General features: G+C 45.8%; 1 protein-coding gene across 1 annotated transcript in view; it reads left to right on the plus strand.

The window, feature by feature from the left end:
• Positions 1-12,500, plus strand: part of LOC110507223 (ventricular zone-expressed PH domain-containing protein) — a 170,117-nt gene that overhangs the window by 99,755 nt on the left and 57,862 nt on the right. The window contains 5 exon segments of the mRNA XM_090223997.1: positions 196-301; positions 304-366; positions 369-390; positions 2,426-2,659; positions 4,817-5,199. Coding sequence (XP_090080123.1) covers positions 196-301; positions 304-366; positions 369-390; positions 2,426-2,659; positions 4,817-5,199 — 808 coding nt within the window.

The raw sequence follows: 12,500 nt of genomic DNA on the forward strand, positions 1-12,500 counted from the left end.
CATCTCCCCTCTCTTTCTCTCTCTCTCCCTCTCTCTCCCCTCCCTGCCCCCTCTCTCCCATCTCTCTCCTCTCTCTCCCCCTTCCTGTCTCTCTCTTCCATCTCTCTCTCTCTCTCCCATCTCTCTCCCCTCTCTCTCCCCCTCCGCTCCCTCCCTCCCCTATCTCTGCTCTCTCTACCCCTCCCTGCGCGTCAGGCCCGTAGCTCCCTGGCGTACCTAGTGTCTCTGCTGGGCAGTATGGATCACAGCTTCCACTACAGTCTGCTGCTGGAGATCAGAGCCACTGACAGATACACCTCCATCCTGGAGGCTGTGCCAAAGACATCTACAGGATGAGTAACAGCTTCACCTCTATAGCCAGACTACTGGACACACCACCATCAACTGCAGGTAAGGTATGCACGTACACACACACACACTCACACACACACACTCACACTCACACACACACACACACACACACTCACGCACACATGCACACACACACACACACACACACTTATTTTGCCAGACTATGAAAATGTATTGTAGACAGGCCCCACAAAACTGGACACAAACTCAGCCGCCGCATGTCGTAGGGAAATGGGTCATGGAATGGAAAGTGTGGCACTGCAACCCCTTTTAACATCCCTAAAACATTGATTTGAATGTTTCAATCTAATTCTGAACCCACATGGACCATTCGCTGTATTACCACCATGTGTGTTTTACTACAGAGGCAGAACCTCTGTTTGTAACCCCATCGCTCTCTCTGCCCAGCCAACCTACAATGACAAAACAAAACCACTAATCTCATGTTATTCTTTGCAATTACGATTCTGTGAATCAAAAACTTCATAAAAAAATGTACTGCTTAAAAATAAGGACGTGTTTTACTGATGGTGTGTGTGTGGACGTATGTGTGTGCGTGTGTGTGTGTGTGTGTGTGTGTGGGGGGGGGGGGGGGCACATTTGTCTATATGATTGTGTTACTGATGGGTTCTGGGAATGGTACCACACACGGCCTTCTCCAGGAACATTATGTATCAGTGGCTTCCAGAGGCTTTGCTTGGGGTCTCTCTTTGGAAAATAAAGACTGGGAGAAATGTGGGAGGGTTTATTAGAAAAAAGAACAGAGAGGATGAGGAGGGAGGCAAACAAAGGGCATTTGAAAGTGTTCAATCAGCGGACGAGCGGAGGGGTTGACATGGTAGGAGAGAGTGGCCACTCCACTGTTCTCTCTCTCTCTCTCTCCTCTCTTTCTGTGTGTGTGTGTGTGTGTGTGTGTGTGTGTGTGTGTGTGTGTGTGTGTGTGTGTGTGTGTGTGTGTGTGTGTGTGTGTATATCCAGAGGTGAGCTGGTCTGCCCAGTTCTCTCAGGTCCGATCTGTCTCTTTCCTCATGTGCAGCATTCCAGCCCAGCACCAGTCCTATCCGGTCTAGTGTGTGTGACACAGAGAGAGACGGAGAGATAGGGAGAGAAAACACTGGCTAAGACATTTGCTACTTTACACCCCTTCCTCTCTCTGTATGTTTCAGGGTTGTTACTTTACACCTCTTCTTCTCTCTGTATGTTTCAGGGTTGTTACTTTACACCTCTATCTCTCTGTATGTTTCAGGGTTGTTACTTTACACCTCTTCCTCTCTCTGTATGTTTCAGGGTTGTTACTTTACACCTCTTCCTCTCTCTCTGTATGTTTCAGGGTTGTTACTTTACACCTCTATCTCTCTGTATGTTTCAGGGTGGTTACTTTACACCCCTTCCTCTTTCTGTATGTTTCAGGGTTGTTACTTTACACCTCTTCCCCTCTCTCTGTATGTTTCAGGGTTGTTACTTTACACCTCTTCCTCTCTCTCTGTATGTTTCAGGGTTGTTACTTTACACCTCTTCCTCTCTCTGTATGTTTCAGGGTTGTTACTTTACACCTCTTCCTCTCTCTGTATGTTTCAGGGTTGTTACTTTACACCTCTTCCTCTCTCTGTTTGTTTCAGGGTGGTTACTTTACACCTCTTCCTCTCTCTCTGTATGTTTCAGGGTTGTTACTTTACACCTCTTCCTCTCTCTCTGTATGTTTCAGGGTTGTTACTTTACACCTCTTCCCATCTCTCTGTATGTTTCAGGGTTGTTACTTTACACCTCTTCCCCTCTCCCTGTATGTTTCAGGGTTGTTACTTTACACCTCTTACCCCTCTGTATATTTCAGGGTTGTTACTTTACACCTCTTACCCCTCTGTATGTTTCAGGGTTGTTACTTTACACCTATTCCTCTCTCTGTTTGTTTCAGGGTGGTTACTTTACACCTCTTCTTCTCTCTGTATGTTTCAGGGTGGTTACTTTACACCTCTTCTTCTCTCTGTATGTTTCAGGGTTGTTACTTTACACCTCTATCTCTCTGTATGTTTCAGGGTTGTTACTTTACACCCCTTCCTCTTTCTGTATGTTTCAGGGTTGAAGAGGAATCAGAAGGCCCTCCTTCCCCAGAGGCCAGTGTGTGTGTGGGTGCAGGGGGGTTTGGAAGGGGGTCAGAGCAGCGACTGCAGGTGAAGATCCAGGCGTTTGAGGAGAAGATGGGGGATGAGGGGGGAGAAGGGGAGACAGACGGTGGGTCAACTACACCCCAACGCAGATACAGCATGGGACAAGCCGCTAGAGAGGAATACAGAGAGATGAGATTTAACAGGTGAGTCTATATCAACGCAATATCTATGAGATGTGAGTCTATAACAACACCATATCTATGAGATGTAACATGTGAGTCTATAACAACACCATATCTATGAGATGTAACATGTGAGTCTATAACAACACCATATCTATGAGATGTAACAGGTGAGTCTATAACAACATCATATCTATGAGATGTAACAGGTGAGTCTATAACAACACCATATCTATGAGATGTAACAGGTGAGTCTATAACAACACCATATCTATGAGATGTAACATGTGAGTCTATAACAACACCATATCTATGAGATGTAACAGGTGAGTCTATAACAACACCATATCTATGAGATGTAACAGGTGAGTCTATAACAACACCATATCTATGAGATGTAACAGGTGAGTCTATAACAACACCATATCTATGAGATGTAACAGGTGAGTCTATAACAACATCATATCTATGAGATGTAACAGGTGAGTCTATAACAACACCATATCTATGATATGTAACAGGTGAGTCTATAACAACACCATATCTATGAGATGTAACAGGTGAGTCTATAACAACACCATATCTATGAGATGTAACAGGTGGGTCTATAACAACACCATATCTATGAGATGTAACAGGTGAGTCTATAACAACACCATATCTATGAGATGTAACAGGTGAGTCTGTAACAACACCATATCTATGAGCTGTAACAAGTGAGTCTATAACAACACCATATCTATGAGATGTGAGTCTATAACAACACCATATCTATGAGATGTAACAGGTGAGTCTATAACAACACCATATCTATGAGCTGTAACAGGTGAGTCTATAACAACACCATATCTATGAGATGTAACAGGTGAGTCTGTAACAACACCATATCTATGAGATGTAACAGGTGAGTCTATAACAACACCATATCTATGAGATGTAACAGGTGAGTCTATAACAACACCATATCTATGAGATGTAACAGGTGAGTCTATAACAACACCATATCTATGAGATGTAACAGGTGAGTCTGTAACAACACCATATCTATGATATGTAACAGGTGAGTCTATAACAACATCATATCTATGAGATGTAACAGGTGAGTCTATAACAACACCATATCTATGATATGTAACAGGTGAGTCTATAACAACACCATATCTAAGAGATGTAACAGGTGAGTCTATAACAACACCATATCTATGAGATGTAACAGGTGAGTCTATAACAACACCATATCTATGAGATGTAACATGTGAGTCTATAACAACACCATATCTATGAGATGTAACAGGTGAGTCTATAACAACACCATATCTATGAGATGTAACAGGTGGGTCTATAACAACACCATATCTATGAGATGTAACATGTGAGTCTATAACAACACCATATCTATGAGATGTAACATGTGAGTCTATAACAACACCATATCTATGAGATGTAACAGGTGAGTCTATAACAACACCATATCTATGAGATGTAACAGGTGAGTCTATAACAACACCATATCTATGAGATGTAACATGTGAGTCTATAACAACACCATATCTATGAGATGTAACAGGTGAGTCTATAACAACACCATATCTATGAGATGTAACAGGTGGGTCTATAACAACACCATATCTATGAGATGTAACAGGTGAGTCTATAACAACACCATATCTATGAGATGTAACATGTGAGTCTATAACAACACCATATCTATGAGATGTAACAGGTGAGTCTATAACAACACCATATCTATGAGATGTAACAGGTGAGTCTATAACAACACCATATCTATGTCAGCACACATGACTTTACTGAAATTGAACATACAACCAGAAGTATTAAAGGATATCAGTGCAAGAATTATTAACATTTTGAAACAAAATGGACACATCAACAACAGTACAGGAAAAGGAAAGAAAAAACCCAGACTCAAGACAAAACAACAACTTATTTCTGTAGTACTCTTTTACTTTCTCCCATATAACACTGGATTCAAGTGTCTTACAGGTTAACATCACTTCTAAATGTCTTGTGTGAAGCTGTTACAATATATTATCACCTTATGAATATGTTATTTTACCATAACTGAGGTTGACTGAGGTGTGTGTGTGTGTGTGTGTGTGTGTGTGTGTGTGTGTGTGTGTGTGTGTGTGTGTGTGTGTGTGTGTGTGTCTACCTCAGGTCAAAGAGTCTGGCTCTGCACGCCGTGAGGTCACGGTCCATCAACTCTGAGAGTGGTCAGGATGGAGAAGGGGTGGAGCTAACATCTGACGCATTGCTCTCAGTGTCCCCACCCAATCAGCAAACGGAAAACTTAGACACCTCTCCCACTGAGAGGGAGCTAACCAATGTGAGTTCCCTGTCTCCCTCCACCCATCCGGCCACGCCCCGTGAGGAACAGAGGGATGGACAGGGAGAGGGGGAAGGAAGGAGAGGAGTGAATAGGGACACCGGGAAAGAGGACAAGCTGTACAGCCACCTGAGGGACAACATGGAGAAGATCAAAGAGTTCTGTTCTGTGATGGTCCAACAGATCCCCATACCAGAACACTGTGTCATAGAAGGTACGCTGCTGCTATTACCAGCTCATCATACCTGATTTAACACCAAATCCTTCCGTGTTGAGCACTCATAACTCAAATAGTCAGGGAAGTACATCAGTAAAAAGCATTCGAGTGAGGTGGAGGTAACTCCCAAGATAAAGGAAACACCAACATAAACGTCTCTATTTGAACAAACCTGGTAAATCTAATCGGTGGTGATAGGAGCTATACAGTGCCTTGCGAAAGTATTCGGCCCCCTTGAACTTTGCGACCTTTTGCCACATTTCAGGCTTCAAACATAAAGATATAAAACTGTATTTTTTTTGTGAAGAATCAACAACAAGTGGGACACAATCATGAAGTGGAACGACATTTATTGGATATTTCAAACTTTTTTAACAAATCAAAAACTGAAAAATTGGGCGTGCAAAATTATTCAGCCCCCTTAAGTTAATACTTTGTAGCGCCACCTTTTGCTGCGATTACAGCTGTAAGTCGCTTGGGGTATGTCTCTATCAGTTTTGCACATCGAGAGACTGACATTTTTTCCCATTCCTCCTTGCAAAACAGCTCGAGCTCAGTGAGGTTGGATGGAGAGCATTTGTGAACAGCAGTTTTCAGTTCTTTCCACAGATTCTCGATTGGATTCAGGTCTGGACTTTGACTTGGCCATTCTAACACCTGGATATGTTTATTTTTGAACCATTCCATTGTAGATTTTGCTTTATGTTTTGGATCATTGTCTTGTTGGAAGACAAATCTCCGTCCCAGTCTCAAGTCTTTTGCAGACTCCATCAGGTTTTCTTCCAGAATGGTCCTGTATTTGGCTCCATCCATCTTCCCATCAATTTTAACCATCTTCCCTGTCCCTGCTGAAGAAAAGCAGGCCCAAACCATGATGCTGCCACCACCATGTTTGACAGTGGGGGTGGTGTGTTCAGGGTGATGAGCTGTGTTGCTTTTACGCCAAACATAACGTTTTGCATTGTTGCCAAAAAGTTAAATTTTGGTTTCATCTGACCAGAGCACCTTCTTCCACATGTTTGGTGTGTCTCCCAGGTGGCTTGTGGCAAACTTTAAACAACACTTTTTATGGATATCTTTAAGAAATGGCTTTCTTCTTGCCACTCTTCCATAAAGGCCAGATTTGTGCAATATACGACTGATTGTTGTCCTATGGACAGAGTCTCCCACCTCAGCTGTAGATCTCTGCAGTTCATCCAGAGTGATCATGGGCCTCTTGGCTGCATCTCTGATCAGTCTTCTCCTTGTATGAGCTGAAAGTTTAGAGGGACGGCCACGTCTTGGTAGATTTGCAGTGGTCTGATACTCCTTCCATTTCAATATTATCGCTTGCACAGTGCTCCTTGGGATGTTTAAAGCTTGGGAAATCTTTTTGTATCCAAATCCGGCTTTAAACTTCTTCACAACAGTATCTCGGACCTGCCTGGTGTGTTCCTTGTTCTTCATGATGCTCTCGGCGCTTTTAACGGACCTCTGAGACTATCACAGTGCAGGTGCATTTATACGGAGACTTGATTACACACAGGTGGATTGTATTTATCATCATTAGTCATTTAGGTCAACATTGGATCATTCAGAGATCCTCACTGAACTTCTGGAGAGAGTTTGCTGCACTGAAAGTAAAGGGGCTGAATAATTTTGCACACCCAATTTTTCAGTTTTTGATTTGTTAAAAAAATTTGAAATATCCAATAAATGTCGTTCCACTTCATGATTGTGTCCCACTTGTTGTTGATTCTTCACAAAAAAATACAGTTTTATATCTTTATGTTTGAAGCCTGAAATGTGGCAAAAGGTCGCAAAGTTCAAGGGGGCCGAATACTTTCGCAAGGCACTGTAGGTCCGGGAATGTGTGAGAAATATAAACGGAATTAAAGTATGAGCGCAATAGCTAGCGGTGTGTGCGAAAGGGCTCTGTTTTGATGAATTATCAAGTTGTAGGTGTGACGAGGGCTTGGTGACTCACTGGACAATCAAGGTGTTCCATGGTTTAAAACTGCACGCTGTTGTCTCCAGTTCTGTAGGTTACTGACGGTCTCTGCGTTGTCATCAAATCCAATTGGACTGGGGGAATCCTAGTCCGTTGTGGATTGATACTACAGTTTATTAAATAGCATTGGCTACAGTAACGAGTGATAGCAACAGTACAAATAAATAAAACATACATCCTGTGTTTGAGGTGTTGACAGTCAACATTGTTGTAATTGGCTTCAACGAGTATAAGCCTTTGAACATCACACTTCTCCTCAAATAAAAAAAACCCAGGGCTTCCATTAATTGTATTGTGTTTGTGAGGCACGTTCTCAATAAAGCAAGATATATCCTAGGCCTTCCGTTGATATGGACTTATAGGACTGAACATGTTAACTATGTCTGGAGGAGGGTGTCTTTGGTAACCGGACTAGAGGTGCTCTTTGGAAATGGAGCGGGATAAAGCCCAAATGGAGTGTACACAGCAGGTATGCCTATGTGAATTGTGGGCGGTCAGGTAGCCTAGTGGTTGGAGCATTGGCCCAGTAACCGAAAGGTTGCTGGATCGAATCCCAGAGCTGTTGAACCAGCTATCGTTATAGTAGTGTAAGGGTAGTCTACCAAGGGTAAGGGTAGCCTACGAAGGGTAAGGGTAGTCTACCAAGGGTAAGGGTAGTCTACCACGGGTAAGGGTAGCCTACCAAGGGTAAGGGTAGCCTACCAAGGGTAAGGGTAGTCTACCACGGGTAAGGGTAGTCTACCAAGGGTAAGGGTAGCCTACCAAGGGTAAGGGTAGCCTACCAAGGGTAAGGGTAGTCTACCAAGGGTAAGGGTAGTCTACCAAGGGTAAGGGTAGCCTACCAAGGGTAAGGGTAATCTACCAAGGGTAAGGGTAGTCTACCAAGGGTAAGGGTAGCCTACCAAGGGTAAGGGTAGTCTACCAAGGGTAAGGGTAGTCTACCAAGGGTAAGGGTAGTCTACCAAGGGTAAGGGTAGTCTACCAAGGGTAAGGGTAGCCTACCAAGGGTAAGGGTAGTCTACCAAGGGTAAGGGTAGCCTACCAAGGGTAAGGGTAGTCTACCAAGGGTAAGGGTAGCCTACCAAGGGTAAGGGTAGTCTACCAAGGGTAAGGGTAGTCTACCAAGGGTAAGGGTAGTCTACCAAGGGTAAGGGTAGCCTACCAAGGGTAAGGGTAGTCTACCAAGGGTAAGGGTAGCCTACCAAGGGTAAGGGTAGTCTACCACGGGTAAGGGTAGTCTACCACGGGTAAGGGTAGTCTACCAAGGGTAAGGGTAGCCTACCAAGGGTAAGGGCTCTATAGGAGAAAGCCCTGCCTCCAGCTGTTTGCTTAGGAATTCTAGGGACAGTTAGGAGGCCTGCGTCTTGTGACCGTAGCGTACGTGTAGGTATGTACGGCAGGACCAAAATCAGAGAGATAGGTAGGAGCAAGCCCATGTAATGCTTTGTAGGTTAGCAGTAAAACCTTGAAATCAGCCCATGCCTTAACAGGAAGCCAGTGTAGGGAGGCTAGCACTGGAATAATATGATCAATGTTTTGGTTCTAGTCAGGATTCTAGCAGCCGTATTTAGCACTAACTGAAGTTTATTTAGTGCTTTATCCGGGTAGCTGGAAAGTAGAGCACTGGAGTAATATGATCACATTGTTTGGTTCTAGTCAGGATTCTAGCAGCCGTATTTAGCACTAACTGAAGTTTATTTAGTCTTTATCCAGGTAGCTGGAGAGTAGAGCACTGGAGTAATATGATCACATTGTTTGGTTCTAGTCAGGATTCTAGCAGCCGTGTTTAGCACTAACTGAAGTTTATTTAGTGCTTTATCCCGGGTAGCTGGAGAGTAGTCTAATCTAGAAGGGCCAAAAGCATGGATTCATTTTTCTTCATCATTTTTGGACAGAAAGTTTATGATTTTTGTAATGTTACGTATATGGAAAACTCAGTGATCAGGTTGATTGATTACATGACCTGGTCAACTCACACATTATCTGATCATTGATCATGATGATAAAGGGGTTCATTGTTAGAGCCAAAAAAGTAATTGCATACAGTGTTATTTTTTATTAATGAAATTAAAGAATCCGCAGGGCTGCAGTAAATGGATTGAACTATTTAATTGTGACTTACAGAGCAGTCTAACCAGAACCAGATGAGGCTTGGGGGTTCAAACTGTCTCCCGCTCCTTCTGGGGTTACAGACTCAGGGTCATCAGTGCAGCCCCCCCAACACCCCTCTCCACTTTTCCCCAATCCAATCGACCCTGGTCCACTCCCTCTAACCCTAAAGTAAGCCAGAGTGAGGCCCAGGTAACCCCCAGATAACAGTCCCTATCTAACCCCTGTAGAGCCCTGGGGTAACAGTCCCTCTCCCTAAACCCAGTAGAGCCCTGAGGTAACAGTCCCTCTCTCTAACCCCATTAAAGCCCTAGGGTAACAGTCCCTCTCTAACCCCTGTAGAGCCCTGGGGTAACAGTCCCTCTCTGCCCCCTGTATAGCCCTGGGGTAACAGTCCCTATCTCTAACCCCAGTAAGCCCTGTGGTAACAGTCTCTCTCTCTAACCCATGTATAGCCCTGGGGTAACAGTCCCTCTCTCTAACCCCAGTAGAGCCCTGGGGTAACAGTCCCTCTCTAACCCCTGTAGAGCCCTGGGGTAACAGTCCCTATCTGCCCCCTGTAGAGCCCTGGGGTAACAGTCCCTCAATGCCCCCTGTATAGCCCTGGGGTAACAGTCCCTATCTCTAGCCCCAGTAAGCCCTGTGGTAACAGTCTCTCTCTCTAACCCATGTATAGCCCTGGGGTAACAATCCCTATCTCTAACCCCAGTAAGCCCTGGGGTAACAGTCTCTCTCTCTAACCCATGTAGAGCCCTGGGGTAACAGTCTCTCTCTCTAACCCCTGTAGAGCCCTGGGATAACAGTCCCTCTCTAACCCCAGTATAGCCCTGGGGTAACAGTCCCTCTCTCTACCCCATGTAGAACCTTGGGGTAACAGTCCCTCTCTCACCCCCATAGAGCCCTGGGGTAACAGTCCCTCTCTAACCCCTGTAGAGCCCTGGGGTAACAGTCCCTCTCTCTAACCCCTGTATAGCCCTGGGTTTAACAGTCCCTTTCTAACCCCAGTAGAGCCCTGGGGTAACATTCCCTCTCTAACCCCAGTAGAGCCCTGTGGTAACAGTCCCCCTCTAACCCCTGTAGAGCCCTGGGGTATTAGTCCCTCTCTCTAACCCCTGTAGAGCCCTGGGGTAACAGTCCCTCTCTCTAACCCCAGTAGAGCCCTGGGTATAACAGTCCCTCTCTAACCCCTGTATAGCCCTGGGTATAACAGTCCCTCTCTAACCCCAGTAGAGCCCTGGGGTAACAGTCCTTCTCTCTAACCCCAGTAGAGCCCTGTGGTAACAGTCCCTCTCTCTAACCCCAGTAGAGCCCTGGGGTAACAGTCCCTTTCTGCCCCCTGTAGAGCCCTGGGGTAACAGTCCCTCAATGCCCCCTGTATAGCCCTGGGGTAACAGTCCATATCTCTAGCCCCAGTAAGCCCTGTGGTAACAGTCTCTCTCTCTAACCCATGTATAGCCCTTGGGTAACAATCCCTATCTCTAACCCCAGTAAGCCCTGGGGTAACAGTCTCTCTCTCTAACCCATGTAGAGCCCTGGGGTAACAGTCTCTCTCTCTAACCCCTGTAGAGCCCTGGGATAACAGTCCCTCTCTAACCCCAGTATAGCCCTGGGGTAACAGTCCCTCTCTCTAACCCATGTAGAACCTTGGGGTAACAGTCCCTCTCTCACCCCCGTAGAGCCCTGTAGTAACAGTCCCTCTCTAACCCCTGTAGAGCCCTGGGGTAACAGTCCCTCTCTCTAACCCCTGTATAGCCCTGGGTTTAACAGTCCCTTTCTAACCCCAGTAGAGCCCTGGGGTAACAGTCCCTCTCTAACCCCAGTAGAGCCCTGTGGTAACAGTCCCCCTCTAACCCCTGTAGAGCCCTGGGGTAACAGTCCCTCTCTCTAACCGCAGTAGAGCCCTGGGTATAACAGTCCCTCTCTAACCCCTGTATAGCCCTGGGTATAACAGTCCCTCCCTAACCCCAGTAGAGCCCTGGGGTAACAGTCCTTCTCTCTAACCCCAGTAGAGCCCTGTGGTAACAGTCCCTCTCTCTAACCCCAGTAGAGCCCTGGGGTAACAGTCCCTCTCTCTAACCCCAGTAGAGCCCTGGGGTAACAGTCTCTCTCTAACCCCAGTAGAGCCCTGGGGTAACAGTTTCTCTATAACCCCTGTAGAGCCCTGGGGTAACAGTCTCTCTCTAACCCCAGTAGAGCCCTGGGGTAACAGTCTCTCTCTAACCCCAGTAGAGCCCTGGGGTAACAGTTTCTCTATAACCCCTGTAGAGCCCTGGGGTAACAGTCCCTCTCTCTAACCCCTGTAGAGCCCTGGGGTAACATCATGGACTAGCTTTGTAGCTGTCTCAACTGGACATGGGTTTTGGGGTTTTAATTATTCTCACAGCACATCGTTGTGACTGTGTGAATCAGACACCAGTGGAAGCAGAATGTCTTTAATGTGTTAGAACTGCCTCTCTCAGAGTACCACCCTTCTGCACACTGACCACAGCCAGCTTCCTAGAGAACACTGGGATTCAATGGAATCTCTCTTGGTCTTGTTGATCTTAGTACACCACTTTAATCATTACTTAAATAATCAGAGAGCCAGCTGCGTACACACACACACGGTACACACTAACACACAGTTGTACAACTGAACGCCTCTGAATCAGAGAGGTGCCGGGCGCTGCCTTACACACTCACAGTGAAATGGGTGATAGAGCCAGTGAAAGTTGAGGTCATGATAGAGAGTGGCAGGAGGGGATGTTGTGGTAGTCCCTCTGGTCTCAGTGACACGGTTCCATTCTGTAACACCAGAGCCAAGGAAGAGACAGACAGGAGTTATTCACACACACACGAACCCACACACACACACACACAAACCCACACACACACACACAAACCCCCACACACACACACACACAAACCCACACACGAACCCACACACACACACGAACCCACACACACACACACGAACCCCCACACACACACACACACACACAAACCCACACACACACACACAAACCCACACACACACACACACACACACACACGAACCCACACACGCACACACCCATTTTCAAAGCCACTAAAAGACAACAGTCTGCAGCCCTGAGGGGCTTAGGATAGGACATGACAGGAAGACTCGGCTAGATGATGTCATGGTGTCGGTGGCTGTTTGGTGACACGTGAGTCTGTGACCCTCTGTAATGTTCTCCAT

Source organism: Oncorhynchus mykiss, chromosome 27, assembly GCF_057628025.1.
Source record: "Oncorhynchus mykiss isolate SJ-2025 chromosome 27, ASM5762802v1, whole genome shotgun sequence".
NCBI lineage: Eukaryota > Metazoa > Chordata > Actinopteri > Salmoniformes > Salmonidae > Oncorhynchus > Oncorhynchus mykiss.